The sequence below is a fragment of the Cydia pomonella genome, chromosome 15 (assembly GCF_033807575.1).
Source record: "Cydia pomonella isolate Wapato2018A chromosome 15, ilCydPomo1, whole genome shotgun sequence".
NCBI classification, from domain to species: domain Eukaryota; kingdom Metazoa; phylum Arthropoda; class Insecta; order Lepidoptera; family Tortricidae; genus Cydia; species Cydia pomonella.
The window spans coordinates 16,730,918-16,749,847 of NC_084717.1; the positions used below are offsets into that span (position 1 = coordinate 16,730,918).

Here is an 18,930-nt window from a genome sequence, read left to right on the forward strand (position 1 = left end):
AATAGTGACGTTATCTATTAAAGGGATCTTATTGTCGATGGCGTTTACGCAGTTATTAACGATACTCCGATACAAATACAATACCGCGCGACGCAGCGCGGCGTAAGCGCCATCGACAATTAGGTCCCTTTTCATAGATAATTCCACAATTTAATTCCTGTATAGAAAAACTCCCTATTGAAGAAGATGTACTTTAGTTCTAAAACGTACGTCTTGAAGCTCTAGATGAAAATACAGCAACACAAGCGTTTACGTAAAATGACCATAACTTGTTTCCACAGTGAAGAGAACGAGACCGTCGCGGAAGAAGGCGAGAGCGCGGCCGGCTCCGACGACGTCGACGCGGCGGAGGAGCCCGACGTCAACGACGACCTGTCGTTGTACGATGACGACGAAGAAAACGACGACGGTGCGTATCGTAAAAGAGCAGAAAAGGGCTAACAGTGGTAAAACCAAAAATAATTTGAAATAGACGTGGATTGCCAAAGTAAACTTTGTAGCCACAGTAAATTTACTGCCATCTTTCGACACATGATTAAAACTTTTAGAACGCCATTTGACTTTGACATAGAGAACGAAGCGCTGGAAGCTCCAGCCCAGTCTAACGTGAGTCACGCTTAAGCGCTTGAGCAGATAAAGATAATCATTGTGTCCAAAATCAGCTGTGGATCTCAATTTAGCTGTTAAAAAATTAATTTGTGGATTTGACAGTTCAGGATTGTTTCCTTTACAGGAACTCCAGAAGACATACAAACAGATTACCTTCAATATCTTCTATATATTGACAGTAATTACTAATTATGATGCGTGTTCACCTGTTCACCCTTTCGCATGTTTTTCTTAATGCGTACGCCCACTCGTTCGTGATTCTAGAACAATCCAAACCATATTTTATCGTTCCTTATCGTCTTTAACTTTTTGACCGCGAAAGACGTCATATGACGCGCGCGGCTACAGCCCAAATCAACCTTCATGCGTACCGACAAGGTTCACGATTACGCGCCGCGTGCGATAGGCGTGGCGTTCAAAAGGTTAAAAATACTAATACTCGTACTATCCGCAAACCAAACAGATGAAGTGATGACCGAGGTCGTAAAACTCATCATTCGTTAATGATTACGTGGTCATGGCAAGAGTATATTATAAATTATTACCTGACGTTATTACAGAAATTGACTGTCCCACAGTAGGGTATTCGACTGTATTGAAAATAAATTATTTCACGCCATGGACGAAATAAAGCACCACAACATTAATAGAGAAACGTAGACAGGAGTTATTTTAGACACTATTTCTATTTTATAATTCGTATAGAACTATAAAGAGTAAGTAACTTGACCGTGACGTTATTTGCTGGAGTTTCATATAAATTCCATAGAATAAAATCGTTTTGACAGTTTGAAAAAAGAAACTGATTTGACTAGTAGACAAATACCCTATAAGGCTTGTGTTGACGGTACTTAGACAACGATATATTTAATATATAAACACTTAAATACATAGAAAACACCGGCCAGACAGGTCGTCAAGTAAGAGAGATAGTGATATGAACTAGGTCCTTTGGTTTGCGGATAGTATATCTGTCAGTACCATACACTCAACCACAACCAATGTTAACCCTTTGCCCGCCATAGACGTCAACTGACGCGCGTCGGTACAGCCCAATATCAACCTTATTGCATGCCGACAAAGTTCTCGCGCACGACATGCATGCGTGGCGTTAAAAGGGCGAGTCATACAGGATGTGCATCCAAAACCCGACCAACTTTAATGATATAATCAATACAATGTCATACGGAATTTGCTGACAGTTTTATAGTTCGTATTTTTTTGCATTTCAAAGAAGGTAAGCGATTTTGACGTGTCTTTTTATTGAAAAACACTTTTGCAAAATTATTCATGGCAAATATGTAACAATTAAAAATCATATATACGATCATTTACATCCTTTTGCTTTCATAAATAATAGATACAGATTTTTTTTAAAGCGATTTCAGTAAAAACACAAGTCATAATTGTTTACCTTTTTCTAATGCTAAAAAACGAACTATAGTACAATACCGACATGTATAGGTGACTTATGAATATGTCGGCGGCCGATCGTAAAATCCGCCATATCGTAAAGTTCCTGTGTAATGTTTTCACGGTAGTCACATTAAACCAATAGATAGGTAGGATAGATTCGTCTATAAGTCGGGTAGATTTGCTTCAGTTGCCCGACGGGCAAACTGTCCAAAAATAGGAGAAGCCCCGCTTGGCGGGGCATCGTCGACTCAGGGAACGAGACAATATTTTCGCGTTTCATGATATGCCTAGGAATTTCATGGCCTGGCGGATGTTACGGTCGGCCGCCGACATACATATAAATCACATTTAACTCGTCAAATAATGTTTTAATAAGCGTTTATTTTTTTCGGCAGATGAAATAAGCGACGACGGTGAGAACGGAGAATGGAGAGAGCGGGACAGGGACTCAATAGAAAGGAGGTAAGGAATGTGTGCTCTCTGGTTTAAGTGAAAAAAATATTCATTATGTCGATACATGAACAATATATGTCAGTTTACTACCTACTTTGAAATCCTTCTATTTAGTCAGATTTTCATTTCATTGATTATTTTAGAATAGATGTGTTAAGTATAAGACAAATTTACCTAAACTAATCTAGATGGTGCTTCTTCTAGACGTTTGAAAATTCACTGACCACAAAGACTGCTTTTTTCGTCTATCAAACTCGAGCACAGGTTTTTCGTAAGCTACTTACACCACAGAATAAATAATAGTACTACCGTATAGAAATGACACTTCCTACAAAACCGAAGTTTGACAATGATTCAGGGACAAATCATACTCTCTTTCTAATATATGGCACTATCCTTTCAGCTATTTAGGGTTGTCAAAATTCTAGTCATTATCTTATCTGTGGTTGTGCACGCAAAGGGACGTCAAGGTGTGCCAACCCTAATAATTTCTCGGAGCAATGCTGAACAGAACTGAGCCGAGAATGCCCAACGCTCTAGTGTCTTCCCACTGCCACATATTAAGCAATAAAAATTTGCGAAAAAATAAAACGATTCAATCACGATCGTTTCAATTTGTCGTTAAGTGCTCATAGTGATGTTGTTTGTTTCAGGTCGGAGAGTCTGCCGCGACGACAGTCCGTGCCCGCTCCACAGGTACCGCTCGAAACGGCTGTTTAGACATTTATGAATACAAACACGTTAGCGTAAATTGGGTCAAAAACTTTGCATTTGGGAAAACGAAAACGAAATACCTAATAAATCTAAATTATTACGCCACTTTTCGTTGCATCGGTTGCATCTATCATCACAATCATGAATTTAAAATAAAATAAAATAAAATAAATAAAAAGCATTTATTTCGGACAATATCCATAGGTAAAACAATCAAAATATTTACATATAAATTACAAAAAATAAAATAAAAATATGAATTAAATTAAATTAAAAATACGGATAAATTAAATTAACATTATTCATTTCATTTAATCAAAATTATCAATTAAATTACATTAAAATTATCAAATAAATTAAATTAAATTAAATTAAATTAAAATTATCAATCACATTATATTAAACTAATTACTTGTCGTAGTTGGCATGTGGCGCGTGAGATTTCGCCCAGTGGCCAAATATCGGGCTGTCATGGGCCCCTGCGACCGCGCTCAAGAGCCCGTTGGGGCTACCACGAACACGACGCATCAGGGACGCGACGCGTTTGCGCATAATGGCATGAAAATCGTCCGTGTATGCCTCCGCGAACATCCCCGACGCACTGCAGTACCGTGGCAGCCCCATCAGCATCCTGAACGCGTTATTGTAGAGGACGCGCAGCGCACTATAGGCTTTTTTCGTGCAGTTGATCCACAGGCTGCAAGTGTAAAAAGTTTGGCAATAAGATCTGAACAAGGTTATTTTAACACTTGTTGTGCATTTTGCAAACCTGCGGATCAACATGTTGCCTCTCACTGATAGAGCCCTGCGCTCCCTCTCAACGTCCATGTCATCATTTTGAGACGCAGTGACCCAATGCCCCAGGTACTTAAACTGTGTTACTAATTTCAACTGAACGCCTCCTAACATGACTGGTGGAACTATGCTGTATGTTTTAGTGCCGGCTTTGAAAATTAGTAACTCAGTCTTACTAGAATTGTACCTGAGGCCATGTACCTCCGCGTATCTTTCACATATGGCCAGTAAATTATTAAGTGCGCAAACCGAAGGGCTAAGCAGCACCATATCATCAGCGTAGCTGATGTTATTGAAGCACTGTCCTCCGACTGAACAGCCCGCTCGAGTGCCGCTGAGCTCCTGAATCAGGTGATCCATATATAGGCAGAACAGCCTTGGCGAAGTTAGGCCTCCCTGTCTCACACCGCACTGCAATTTGTAAGAGTCAGACAGCGAACCCGCCCATCTTATCCTGTTACTCTGGTTACTGTACCAATATTTAAATAGCTCAACCAGCTCTCCAGGTACCGCCGCTTGGTTTAGCTTCTTCCATAGGAGATCGTAGGACACCAGGTCGAATGCCTTGGATAAGTCCAAGAAGCATGCATAGACCGGTGTTCTACGATCTGTGTAATATCGGACAGTATGCTTGAGGCACAGAACCGCAGCCTCGGTTGATAGACCTGACCTAAACCCGAACTGGGCGTCGTGGAGCGGCACAAGCTTCTCCAGTGTCTTATCAAGCATGCTGTCCAACACCTTACTTACTATGGTAGCCAATGAGATGGGTCTATAGTTACCTATATCCGACGCATCGCCTGTACGGTTTTTAGGTACAGGTACTACGACCGTTTTAATCATCTCGTCAGGTAAGTAACTATGACTAATGCATAGAGTGAAGAGCATGGCCAGTACCCTAGGCAAATGATCCCCGGCGTACTGGAGATGTTCTATGCTAAGAGAATCATGCCCAGGTGACTTTCCGCGGGTCATGCCCTTCACTGCTGCTTTCACCTCATTGGCTGTAAACCTTATAGGCGTTCTAGAACCAAACTGCACTGACATGGGCGGATCCCTTGATGAGCCCAGCGGCGACTTGACTTTGAAATGGGCTTTGAACAGCTCCGGATTACTTTCACCCATTACGTTCACAGGAAGGCTCGACCTAGGACCCATTTTACTCGTCTGCTTCCAGAAACTGCTAAAATTCTTGTCTGTATGATGTCTAGCAAGAATGTCCGCTTTAATCTGGTCCGCATTGTTCTGACACCATTTTAATTTTTGTTTAAACTTTCTTCTTGTTTCTACCATGTCGTCAAAAAAGCGCCCCGACCTAGGTTTTCCATGCAGAACCCAAGTCTGAAAACTAAGTCGAGCCTCCGCATGAAGTGGTTTCACATGCTTGTTCCACCCGACCACTTGTTTCCTTCTCCAGAACTTCGCCTTTGTACTCTCACAGCTCATAGATGCGGCATGTTTTAAAGCATCTATTAGATTAGCATGTAAGTCATCAATAATTCGCCTATGTTCTGTGTTAGTACAAAGCCGATCACAGCATTCTGTCAGCTCATGGGGAAAATCAATGCATCTTAGTACCCTATTACAGTGTTCCTGATACAAAGCAACTTGACACGGCTTTCTTTCCCCCCATACAACTTTATTTGGTTCCTTTATTTCATTCGTTGTCTTAACTCTTAATACACTAAAATCACAGACTATTTCAAGAGGGAAATGATCCGACCAGAAAACATTGTATTGTATCCTGACGTTCACTATCATTGGCCACGCCGCTTCAGATACAATACAATGGTCCAGCCAGCTCGTAGTACCATGTGCATCACTCACGTACGTATATGAGTTCGAGTCCTGTCCCAGCATCTCAATGTCCGCACAACGCCAGGCTTGGTCACCACAAAAATCCTTAAGTTCGTTACCAAACCTATTACCGGGATTTAGTATCAAGATCAAGTATGGATTGGGCATGAGTGGTGAGGGGAACTGACAGAACGGGATAGTCTTATGTATTTTTCATTAGGAGTAGCAGATAAAGCGTTATTATTGTTTATCCTTGTCACACATATGTACCTACATATTTTTATTCCCCACAGTAAATTTTATATGGTTTATGGTGGGTAACAAATAACCCGACCAAATTACGTAGGTTGTTTTTGGTCTGTTGTCAAGAATGTTAAAGACGTTGTTGCATTGCGTATGTTCTGTCCCTCACGGGTGCACGCGGTATGGCACATCTTTAGCATACCATTTATGATCCGGATACATTTTTACTTTTCTATTGTAATCTGTCAATAAACGAGATCTTGTGATCTAGGATATGGCCCCTATTTTCATTTTGGATTAAGGGCAAAATTTCAAAATATTACTTACAAATTCGATGTGAGATATGAAATTGAACCAAATTTAGTATTTATTTTGACATTCATTTAAATATATTTGTTCTTTTGCTATTTGACTATTAGCGATAATTTAAACATACCTATCGATTACTGATTAGTCCACATAATTTACACTATTAAGATTTTTGGCCCAATTTGCACTCTGTGTGTAATGACGTAATGACTAATGCCAGCCTCAAGTAACAATGATAAATATTTTAAATCATTGTTAATTTGATTCTAGTTGAGTAGGTCCATTTTGTGACCAATAGTAAATCTAAATTTAATTAATATAGGTTTACTAATGGTTGCATAAATACATTAACCGTATTTCTGTAGAAAACAATCAACTTTTTATTTTTGTCAAAGTGACTTATACCGTAACTCAGCGGATCTGGTCGCTTTCTGCATTGGTAAAAAATAGAGTTGGTTGTTTTCTGCATAACCACGGTCCAAATGGTCTTCGAATGGTAAAATTGTATTAAAAAGAGCATACAAACGTCTAAATATATCTTATACCAAAGATAATTTGAAATAGAGGTGGAGTGTCAAAGAAAACTTTGTAGCCATAGTAAATTCACTGCCATCTTTCGACACATGATTAAAACTTTACCGCCATATGACTTTGGCGCCATATAATAGATCATAGGTCAAAGGTATGATGGCATCGTTTCGAGCGATGGCTATTTAATATATATTTTTTTTTTTTATTATTCAAATTAGTTACACAGCATTACAGTATTACTACTAAGGTACTGCGAACTACAAAACATAAAAAATAAATAAATACAAAGATACGAGATAAAACAAATAATAACAAAATACAATTTAAACATTAGTCAAAATGGTTTAATTGGTGGTCATGTGTCGAAAGATGGCAGTAAACTTACTGTGGCTACAAAGTTTTCTTTGACAATCCACCCTTATTCCAAATTCTCTTTGCTTATACTAAAACTGCCAGTAGTTTAATCATTAGGTTATGTTTTTATTTTATTTAAAGTAGTTTAATGAAAATAATGAAGCAAGTAGGAAATTCGTTCATCGGAACTATTTCATTAACTTGCTTGTGTTTATTGAGATTTGCTTTGCATTTAAAGTATTTACTACAAAAATTATGTCATTATATGTCTGTGCTATTATGTTTTATGTTGGTGTCAGTTATAACTGTCATATTTTCCGGAAGATGTATTATTATACTCATATATTTAGCTCATAATATATAAATAATGAAGTAAAATCTATGTAAGGTAGTAAAACATTGACTGCAAAAAAAACGAGGAGAAACTAGATCTCGAAACTAATTTTTTATACAGTTTTTGATAATTGTGTTGTTTTTACATTTAACGTATCCTATAAAAGTTGAATGTGGGTATTTTATAATATTGAGTAAGATAATCATAGTGCAATGTAGATATATCACGACTATCTTCCGTGAAATTTGACTATTTTAGCGTATTGCATGTATGTAGTTTTGTAACAGTGTGGTAAAATGAGGGGTCTGTGTTCATGTCATTTTTAGTTCACAATTCAAATGTGTGAAATGATTAATTCCACCAATAGGTATTTTGTATCTATGGAATAATCTCATTGGCTGAATAACTGAGCCACGTGGTGTTTAATTTTTTTTTAAATCTATGTGGAATAGACTATAGGATTACTTCTGATACTCCTTTTTTTAAGCTGTGATTATCGTTATATTAACCTTTTAACATATTCATTTCATGTTTAAACAATCCACCAACAACACCATTTCATTATTTTTAATATTACTGAGTTAGAATTCATTCCTAAAGTGTCATCTATTAAATCACGGTCTTAAGAGTCCGTAACAAGCTCGGTTCTCCATACAAACGTAATTACGCTCTCATTTTAAAACGATTAGCTAGATTGCTCTAAAACTTTGTATTACAATAGGATAAGGTATATCTTTGCCTGTAATAAGTTTATGTAGCTCCAGATACTATAGTTAAAAAAATACAGCGAATTAAAGTTTTTCATACAAAACTAGCTGTTGTTCTATTTCGTTTGTTTTATACGCTGGAGCTATATAAACTAATTAAAGGCATAGATATACTTCATGTCATTGTATGTACAGAGTTTCATTACAATCCAACACGTAGTTTTAAAATGAGAACGAATTCCCGTTTGTATCATCATCATATATTTAAGAGTTAGACTCTTGTCGGTTGAGCGATTTCCATGTGCGTCGGTCCTCTGCCTTCTCCTTGACAGCCTGATACGACATATGGGAACGTGAATTTCGGCCGAGCCTGCGGACTTTTAATTACTAAAATTATCATCAAAACATATATCATTGTTATACATTCGTTTTGCTTTTTTGTTTGTTTGGTTGTTATGTGTAACAAATATGAAAAGGTGTTTAAAAGATGCTATTACATCAACTCAGTGTAAGAATGAGTCACAATTTACAATTAATATTTTTACACCACATCAGTAAAGGCTATTATTATTCTTCAAAAACTGACGAGGAAGTTGCATTTTGTCCACAAGAGTGGATATTAACCTTTTGACCGCCAAAGACGTCATATGACGCGCGCGGCGACAGCACAATATCAATCTTCATGCATACCGACAAGGTTCACGAATACACGCCGCGTACGATAGGCGTGGCGTTCAAAAGGTTAAATGATAAATATTGAATAGCGTTCATTTGGAAATGATTGCGATATTTTACAGTTAGTATTTTGGTATGGTTAAAAATTGTGTTTTTCCCTCAAAGTTCGTTTAACCCTCGTGCCTTGAAACAGTTGAAATCTTCACAACGCTCAATATTCCACTTTCAGAAACGCTCACTACGCTATTGGTAAAGTTTTAGAATCATTCGCTTTCTCGGGTATTTAGCACAAACGATAAACAACTTTGCCTTCTCGTAAAACAAATAACTATATTGAGATTACATACTTACATTTGTATACACATACTTTACTAACTTATGAATGACTACAAACTTATAAGTACATACCTACATTAATACACATACACAATACATAATATACACATTACTTACACTTACTCTTTTAAATTACCTTTTCATAAATAACATTATTATATTTGTCATTGCCTATATAAGACTGAAGCTAGCTTGTTATGAACATATACTATGTACTGGTGCTATGTTTACTCAATAAACGTATACGTGCATGTGTGTGTTTTATTTGTTTTGTCGCTTCGCATCCGCTTTCTATGTGTGTTCGTTTGCTTCTTATGGTGGTAGCTTTGATCTTAAGGGGCAGTGCCCTGATTACCAGTTCGCCGGACGATATCGGCCTGTCAGTTATTCGCGATGAATTTTTGCGAATAATTGATAAGCCGATATCGTCCGGCGAACTGGTAATCAGTGGACCCCTTTAGTCTTTAGTATACTGACGATTATATTTGGCGTATGCGAATCGATTTTCATTTATTTTCCAGTAGCTTAACATGTTTTAGGCAGCGGTGGTAGCACGGTCGCATTTTTATCGCCTGTAACTATGGCTGTCACGTTCTAACAAGTAAATAAGTGCGAAAGTGACAGGCATACACATACGATAAAAATGCAACCATGGGTAGGTCGGTTGTTAAAAGTGTAATGCAATATTTATTAATAGACAATTTTAGGATAGTTTTAATGTTTAAATTTGGGTTTTAATGTTAGTGGGTGCAGATGAAACAAATACTATTAGTCTATGATACGTTATAAGAAATATCTACCCTCACCTGTTATTTATTTGCGATAAGAAATTAATGATAGATAATATTCACATTGACACATTGCAAATAGGTTGCCTAGTTAAATTGCGTACGGACATATTTTTTTCTTTTGTTTATTATTTTTTGTTATTTAATCGTATATTATGTCTTATGTTATATATAATAGCACTGTAATAGGTTGCCTTATTAAAATGTTGGTCTAGTCCATGGTTGCCTAGATTGTAGATAAAAATCGGTTAATCTAGACAACCATGGACTGGACTAACTTTTTAATATGGTAACCTATTACAGTAAAATTTTATACAAAATAAGCTTTCATTTTATATAAGATACGACTAAACAACAAATAAAAGTAAAAAAAAATCTGTCCGTACTCAATTTCACTAAGCAGCCTATTTGCATGTGCCAATGTGAATATTTCTTATCTACAAATAAATAACAGATGAGGGTAGATATTCCCTATAACGTATCTCCTACTATATATTCTGTTTTTACTTTTAATTTAAAGGATGACTCATACTAGATCCTAGAACAACCCAGGCCGGGGCTTCTGACGCTTCGTTTTCTATAGAAAGCACCACTTGATCACCGAACACCCGTCAGAAAACGAAGTGTCGGACGCCTCGGCCCGGACCCGGATGGTTCTAGCGTGTCATCCTTAATATGTAGGTATTGTACTTTTCACTCTCTCCAAGACTGCCGAACACATGTGTCCTTATCCAAATCAATGATTAGACTATAAAAAAAACAGTTTTCTTCTTTCAATATTTTTTTTGTAAGATAATTTCTAAGCGTAGCCAACCCTAGTGTTATTTCACCGGCGTGAGCGGTCAAAGACCCGAGCCTGAAGGTTACTTTCTTATATCATTGTACATGTAATAAGATCTCCTTTTCAATGAGAGCTTCGTAATAACTATCGGACGGTTACCCGTTAAAATCGAAATTCGAAGACTTTATGTCCATCTCACTCGCTCATGCTTAGAGTGACAGGGATGAAGAAGACATTCGTATATAGCCCCTCTGCCTGCGTGAATGAAAGTCCTAAATGTTGTGGTGTCCGCCCGCGCAGGTCCGCGAGCCGTCCCCCGCCGCCCCCGCCCCTTCCACCTCTGCACAATGCCGGTAAGTGTTGCTACATGCATTTCACGAAGGCCATTCTGACTTAATCAAGGTCTACACTACTCCGGTGCAATATAGTATGGCAAACCCATATGTCAGTTGAAAAAAAATGCCAAATAAAATTTTCTATTGGAGATCGATTTCTCGTGCCTACTATTTTTAAATTTAGCGCATCTTGCTACATGGCTAATTGGTTTGCCAGACTTTATCGCCATCGCTTGCGTTGCGTACTAATAACGAATGCACACACCGCAAGCAAGGGAGCCAGGTCGCGTAGCCAACGTGCATATCGTTCACGCTCCGTGACGAACGAAACGCAACTGTCACAGTCGCACTAATATGGACGAGTGATAGAGAGAGATAGCTATGATACGCTACGGAGCGTGAACGATTGTAACGTTGGCTACGCGGCCAGAGCTGCACTGCATTACACGCGGTGTGGCATGCCTTTAGATTTGCGCACATGGGATGCATGCACGTTCGCATTGTAATGTAAGAACCCTCGTAAGAGGCATTAAACCGCCTGCGTATAGTGTGTTGCAGTGTGACGTCTCTTATTAGGATTCTTACACTACTGTGCACTGCGTACTTACATTCAGTGCGAATTGACGTTTATTATGACGGTTGACAAATCTTATTGCCCTCGTGAAATGCAACAACTATAATACATGTGAATAATATCTTAAAATATGACTAGTTGCACATTATCTACTATTCCTGTATTCAACGAATTATATGTTATATTTTCACATTTTATACAGTACCCAGTTTTATTTATGTAATCGTCTAAAGGATGACTCACATTGGAATGGTCCTAGTTCGGACCCGAAATTTCTATGAATAGTAATCGGTGATGACGGAAAACGTGGAAAGAACTCGAGTCTTTTAAGTCTAAATTTGAAGGACTCCAGCCGTTATTACACGACACTGCGCTTAAATTTCCGAGTCTAGTTTTAAGTGCAACTTAAATGGACTCGATTCTTCTAATAAAGACTTAAAAAAAATAAAGGTTTTATCTACGAGTAACACAAAGGAAAATTAACATTTTTAATGATTTGTGCGTAACCCATGAATTGAATGAGGAGACAATGCCTTTTAGAAAACTTTTGTACATAATTTGAGAGTTCTCTTTAAAGGGTTCAAGCCTTTACAAAAGACTTAGGTCTCGATAAGGACTCAAGTTTTGACTTAATGAATGAATGAGAGTGAAAAACTGAGTCAAGTCTTAAAGCAGAGGACTCGGAGAACTTGAGTCTTAACTAACACTAGATGGCGGTGATCACCTAATGCTTTCTATAGAACACTGAAGTGTTGAATGCCTCGGCTTGGATCCGGACTATTGTGAATCATCCTTTATACTGTACATATATATCAATAATAATGATACAAATCTAAACACATGGGTACAGTGGTTACACGATTAAACCTCACCCTAAGGTTGAAAATGTCGCTCCTAGTTACGTTTTATGATTGCAATGGCATAATAATATGTTAATCATATATGTATATTGCTTAGCACAATAATGATATAACCTGTGTCGTAAGCCTATTGTCTGAAGCCATAACACAGAATATTCGCACGATTGCTGTCATATTGCATTTTAAGCCAAATTCGACAAAAAACTTTCATTTTTCGCACTAAAATTCATGAAACATAATTCTGTTGTCATTGAAACCCATACAATTTCACAGTTCTCCGTTAAAACCGTTCAAAAGTCAAACCCAAAATAAATACCTTTTAGGTATTCGAGCTGAATATCTGAGTCATAAAAGTTGGCGAGGCGCAAAATCTTGAATGATGTCCCGTGGGAATTGTAGTCTCTCTCTTAAGGTGATTCACTTGAAAGCAAAGCAATATCGTGAAAAAATGGCAATTTAATATATACCGTCTGATCTATGCCCCTGTTGTTAACGTTCTTTTGGCCTCGCTTATTCAAAACGAGTATTTTTCTGTACCTTCACATAATGCACTTTCTATTCGACACTCTGCAGGAGGTTAGCGGAAGCCACACCGGACCTAGTGCTGGACTTACCAGCACGGGCGCCGACTGAGGCCAGTGCGCCGCCCGCCGACGCCGCTGAAACGTTCGCTAGCAACCGCGACACGCTCAAGAAGCGGCCCTCGCACAAGTAAGTTCATAGAAAAACTAGCACGGGTGCTAACTGAAGCCAGAGCGCCGCCCGCCGACGCCGCTGAAACATTCGCTAGCAACCACGACACGCTCAAGAAGAGGCTCTCGCACAAATAAGTTCATAGAGACACCAGCACGGACGCCGACAGGCCAGCGCGCCGCCCGCCGACTTTCTTGTCTTTCGTCAATTTTTCTATCAATATCTGGGAGACCGCTTGGCGCTCTGTGTCTAAATCCCATACTAAATGAGACTTAACGTAAACGCGTACGTCACGTTTCGAAATCGAATAAATTTACACTAGGGGCTCTGTGGTTATTTGCCTTGAATAAATACCTATTTAAAGAAAAAAATGTAAAAGATTGTTATTATTACCTTAACCCTACTCTTTTTATTCCAGACCATCATCATCAGACAGCAGCACAATCGCCCCCGACGACCCTCCCGACACCGCAGACAAGCCGGACGAGGCCGAAACCTCAACATCGGCCTCGGCGGCCCCTGAAAGCCCAGTACCCGCACGCAACACCGCCCGCGTCGCCGCCAAATTCGCCGACTTGACGCTGACTGGTGGCTCGCTCAAGCCGGCTTTAGCTGCTAAACCGGCTTTACTGAGGAGACCTACGCCGCATCCGCAACATGCGAGGCCGCAGCCACCGCCTGACGAAACCACATAGGGTATAAATAGACGCCTAGGGCACGAAACGCACGCTCGACGCCAGACATTGGCTAAATGATTTGGTTGTCGTAAGCTCAAAGCTTGCGTTCCGTGGCCTTCGGCTAAGATGCCCAAGCTGGCTTTGGCGAAACCGGTGGCAAGGAGGCCTATGCCGTACCCGCAACATGCGAGGCCGCAGCCTGATGAGGCCACTTAAAGCTTGACAGTTATTGGTCTTTAGGACTCGATTATAATTCGAAATTTCTGAATGCGAACCAATTCTGTCAAAGATCTATTAGTGCCGTAGTAGTTATATCTGCGGGCCTGTCATTCTAATCACGCTTTAATTGGAGTAAAAGTGAAAGATGCTCGCGATTTACGAACTTCGGTGTTCGCGGTAGGCCCTCCGGTTTCAATCCGATACGTACAGTCAGCATCAACAGTCAAAAGTTTTGTAATAACTTAACAAAAAGAGACTTATAATTGTAAGTGACATGACGGTCGGTAATATGTAGAACAATTTAGACTATGACAGATTATTCTTCAACGCGAAATGTAGAGATAGATATACCCCTATTTGGAAAAGTATCCGAGGGCCGAGACTTTTGAAGCGTTTCATATGCTACTATTGATGCTAACTGTATAAAAATATGTACCTTGTTACATAGTTTGTAACGTAATATTTGCATATTTTTGCAAGAAATTCTGGTTGGCATAGGCACAAACATCACACACTATTCAGAACAATAATTGAGTCTTGTTTGACCATAATTGTTTGGTAAAAATGGCGCGTATAGACGATTGCATCTATCGATATTATCAGCTTTTTTAACGTCTACACTCTTGAATGTACTTACAATGTCAATATATACATGGTTGCGTGAATGAGGATTCATATTTTAGAAATATTTGTATGGTATTCAACTAGATTGCCCTAAAATTAAACCCTATTGATGCGACTATGACTGTCATGTACTACCTAAACCAACATCACAATTGTCACTTGACACTGACAATCCGTCAAAATGACAAGTAACAATTGTACGAAGCAAAAAAGCAATGCGTACTTATTGTCAGTGATATTTGTCAAGTTACTAAAATAATTTCTCAGTTACATATCAAGCGAAATGCTCAAACCTAATAATTGCTCATTAAAATGTTTTTGAGTATTTTTTGAGAGATGCAATCGTCAAAAACAAATTAGAGGCTTAAATCTTTGGCCAAAAGGTCATAATGTCGTCCGACGAACGTTCTTATGTTGCGATGTCTTACTGCTGAGGTTCAGCTGGATCAACAAGGCTAAAAATGTTTCTTGGGATAATGTGAAAATGGCGCACTTATCAAATTTTTACATTACGACACTAAAAGAAATTGCAAAATTAAAACAAAAAATTGGCTCTCCAATTTTTGTGCGAAAGGGTGATACATCTTTAGATATTTTGAATTTCCCGCCTTTTTGTAATGGACGTGATTTGTCCAGAACACAGAAGCATTCTAGACAAAAAAGTTTTAAATCTGACATGAAGAATTGAAGGCATTTTTTACATTTGTTGATCCAGTATAAAACAGCGTTTTAATCATAATTATTTTTCTAGAATATATTGACATAATAATTCGACTTATACGAGTTCAGAATGTAGTAATAAATGTATTGCTATTTTAATAATTATTGTATTGTATGGACAATGTTATTATCAATAGTTGTCAAATTTGTATGGATGGATGTATTTTTGTGTGCTCATCTCATGTACTCAATTTCTACTAGGGTAAGTTTTATTCGAACTAGCGGTCCCTGTCTGTAAGCTTGTGGTGAGTAAAATGGTCAAACATAAATGGGAGGGGTGAAAGTAATGGGTTCAACAATACCCCACATGATAGAACGTACGTGATCGAAAGTCTGTAGTCATATAAACAGCCTGTTTTACAAAATGGAGATCTCTTTCTTCAAAAATGGCAGCAAATATACTTGACATGTCAGTAACTCAGTTTGAGACAAATAATAAATACTTTTAACTCTAATAAAGAGTTCTCAAATGCTCTTTAATCAAAAGATGAACCACAAAATTTGACCATTTTAACCACCCTGAAATCGTGACCTGAGAAATGAAACTTTTAAACTACTCGGTTAAGTGTGCATGACATTATTTGTCATTCAACTAGGCTATTTTATAAACTTGACAATTGTTATCTGACAATACTTTGTACTACATCCCTTGGCTTTATCGAAATAAAGTACGAAAGAACTTACATAGCGATTGTCTTTACTTGTTAATTCAGAAATATACGGCGAGTCAGATCACAATTGTCAAGTTTCTATAAATTATTGCATTGTTTTTTTTTCTCAGATCGCGAATTAGTTATTTCTCTTTCTTATATCCAGCCCTCGGGCTAGCCGGCCGCTGCTCGTGTATGGGACATTTGATCGTATTCATATGGACACAAGATCTATTTTATATATCATTATTTTTATACGCTTCTCGAATGCGGCAGTCGATCTTAATATTAGATACGTTTTATTTAAATTAAGCGTTTTATGGTGTCTAGTATAATAGGAAGCTGTAGATTGAAAGCAGGAACAGTAATATGGTAATACGATAAATAAGTAATATTGGGTAGCTCCTTTAAAAATGCATACGGCAGTGTCTTTTACTTTGGATTTTATTTATTTATGAGGAGCAAAAGTAACCAGTGATTAATCAAATAAATATTTAAAAATTACTGCCGTGAATATTTAAAAGTAAATTTAAGCTAACTTTGCATAGACTCTGACGTGGCAAAGTTAAGGAGTTGCGTTAAAAATGTCATATTTCAAAAGTAATTTGACATTTATAGTGACAATTTCCCATTCGGTCGCTTCAAAGTCTATGCAGATACATGGTCCTATTCTACTTAATTTGTCCGACAATAATCTTCTCAAATAAAATTGATTATACTTATTCTAATGTTCATTAATCATGTTATGACCTATTTCATAGGTATGTCACAAAGCGCACAATTTAAATGCTTCTAAAGATTGAGCACCAAAAATTTAAAATTAGAACGCGTTTAAACAAGACCGCAACGGTCATATTCTAAATTAGGCCTATAACTAACGATAACGGTCGACTACCTCATTTGAGGCTATGGTATACACGGAGATGGAAGTGAGGTAATGAGGTAGTGAGGTAAGGTTGAGAGCGGCGGCCGTCGTCTGTGATATATTGTATCGAATCTGTACCTCTGTAACCTCTACACAATAAACCAGTATTACCCGCGTATGAGGAACTTTTTATTATTTATCCTACTAGCTAAATTACCTATCCTACCTACCTACCTATCCTATCCTATTACCTATTTGTGACCACGTTGCTAACTATTTAGTAAGTAAGTAAGTAAGTAAATATTCTTTATTGCACCACAAAGAAGACAAATAAAAAAAAAACAGATTTACAATGTAAAGAAAGGTAGCAACAGGCGGTCTTATCGCTGTAAGCGATCTCTTCCAGACAACCTTAGGGTAGCAGGATATAAAGAACAGTAAGTTTTTAGAACAGGTAGTGCACGAATGAATTAGAGGAATAGGAAAATTACACATACATCAAGCAGACAGTACATACAGTACATTTACAATTTAAATAAACATATAAATATAACAATACATACCTATATTAAAATAAATAAATATTAGATACATATCTAAATATACATACATACATAATATAACACAGCGGCACATTAAGAAAGAGACAAGTAATGATTTTTCAGTAGGGTTTTAAAGCTTTGAAGAGTTTTCGCACACCTAATATCCAAGGGCAGGCTGTTCCACAGCCGAACAGCTCGAAAAGTGAAAGAGTCAGTATAATATTTTGTAGAGGATGGAGGGGGAACAAGTAGATATTTCCGTGAAGGCCTGACGGAGGAGAGATATGTAAAACGCTCTTTAAGATATGGGGGAGTAGAGGGGTTGAAAAGAACGCTATAAAGAAGATTGAGAATATGATAATTACGACGAAGACGTATAGGGAGCCACTTGAGCTGGACACGGAAGTTGGAAATATGGTCAAATTTGCGAAGTCCAAATATAAATCTAATACAGAGATTTTGCAAGCGCTCAAGTTTATTGAGCTGGTCCTCATTAAGATCCAGATAACTGATGTCAGCATAGTCTAGTATAGGCATAAGAAGGGATTGTGCAAGCGCAATTTTGGTGGCTAATGGCAAGAAGTTACGTAGTCGGCGAAGTGAACCCATTGAAGCAAACATCTTTCTGCTTACCTCGCCAATCTGGGGTATCCAAGATAAAGTACGGTCTATTATGATTCCTAGGTTTTTAACTTGATGTGAGAAGGGAATGTGAACACCATCAAACATTACGTCAGGTAGCAGAGAAAAATCAATCCTAGGAATTAATTTAGAACTACCTACAATTATCGCTTGGGTTTTAGTGTGTGTGTTTAGTTATTAGAGTGCTAGACCTAGACACTCACTTAGGCCGCTTGTATACAACCGTTGTTTTCACTGGACAACGGACCGTTTTACGCGACTACGTTAAGTTTTCGTTACCTACATACCGTTACCGACACCTACATAAAATTGTACTGTGAAAACAACGGCCTTATATAAGCTGCCTTAGGCATTCTCCACACTGACATCGCAACCGGATTCGGTGACGGTATGCGAACAAGACAGCGCTTTGCTTGCTCGCAAACTATCGCCGCATAATCTGCTATTTTTCTGCGCTACGGGCGGATATAATGGTACTTAATGGTTATGACAGTGCTTAGTCGAATTTACTAGGATTCGACCTCTGTAGTCGAAAACGCGATGATTTTCGTGCAATTATTGAGTGTTCCACTGTCTAATCACAGATTTTTCATAGAAAGTTTGTCAGCCTAATCTGACGCAACACTTAAGTTCACTTGCACCGTCCCACTAACCCGGTGTTAACCGGTTAAAGGTTACCTGTATAAT

The 18,930-nt window shown here is 38.1% G+C and overlaps 1 protein-coding gene and 1 long non-coding RNA gene across 9 annotated transcripts in view; one reads left to right on the forward strand and one right to left on the reverse strand.

Moving 5' to 3' along the window:
* The window catches only part of LOC133526014 (rho GTPase-activating protein 4-like), an 89,345-nt gene extending 72,108 nt beyond the window's left edge, over positions 1-17,237 (forward strand). For 4 of the 8 annotated variants that reach the window (XM_061862481.1, XM_061862483.1, XM_061862482.1 and 1 more), the window contains exons 13-19: positions 282-409; positions 734-787; positions 2,421-2,487; positions 3,132-3,174; positions 11,143-11,195; positions 13,185-13,322; positions 13,723-17,237. In XM_061862481.1, coding sequence (XP_061718465.1) covers positions 282-409; positions 734-787; positions 2,421-2,487; positions 3,132-3,174; positions 11,143-11,195; positions 13,185-13,322; positions 13,723-13,999 — 760 coding nt within the window. In that variant the 3' untranslated portion in view covers positions 14,000-17,237. The remainder of the gene's footprint in view (positions 1-281; positions 410-733; positions 788-2,420; positions 2,488-3,131; positions 3,175-11,142; positions 11,196-13,184; positions 13,323-13,722) is intronic. The other 4 variants (XR_009800661.1, XM_061862484.1, XM_061862480.1 and 1 more) reach the window with 4 other exon arrangements.
* Positions 1-18,930, reverse strand: part of LOC133526022 (uncharacterized) — a 577,119-nt gene that overhangs the window by 75,765 nt on the left and 482,424 nt on the right. The gene's annotated exons all lie outside the window — the stretch shown is intronic.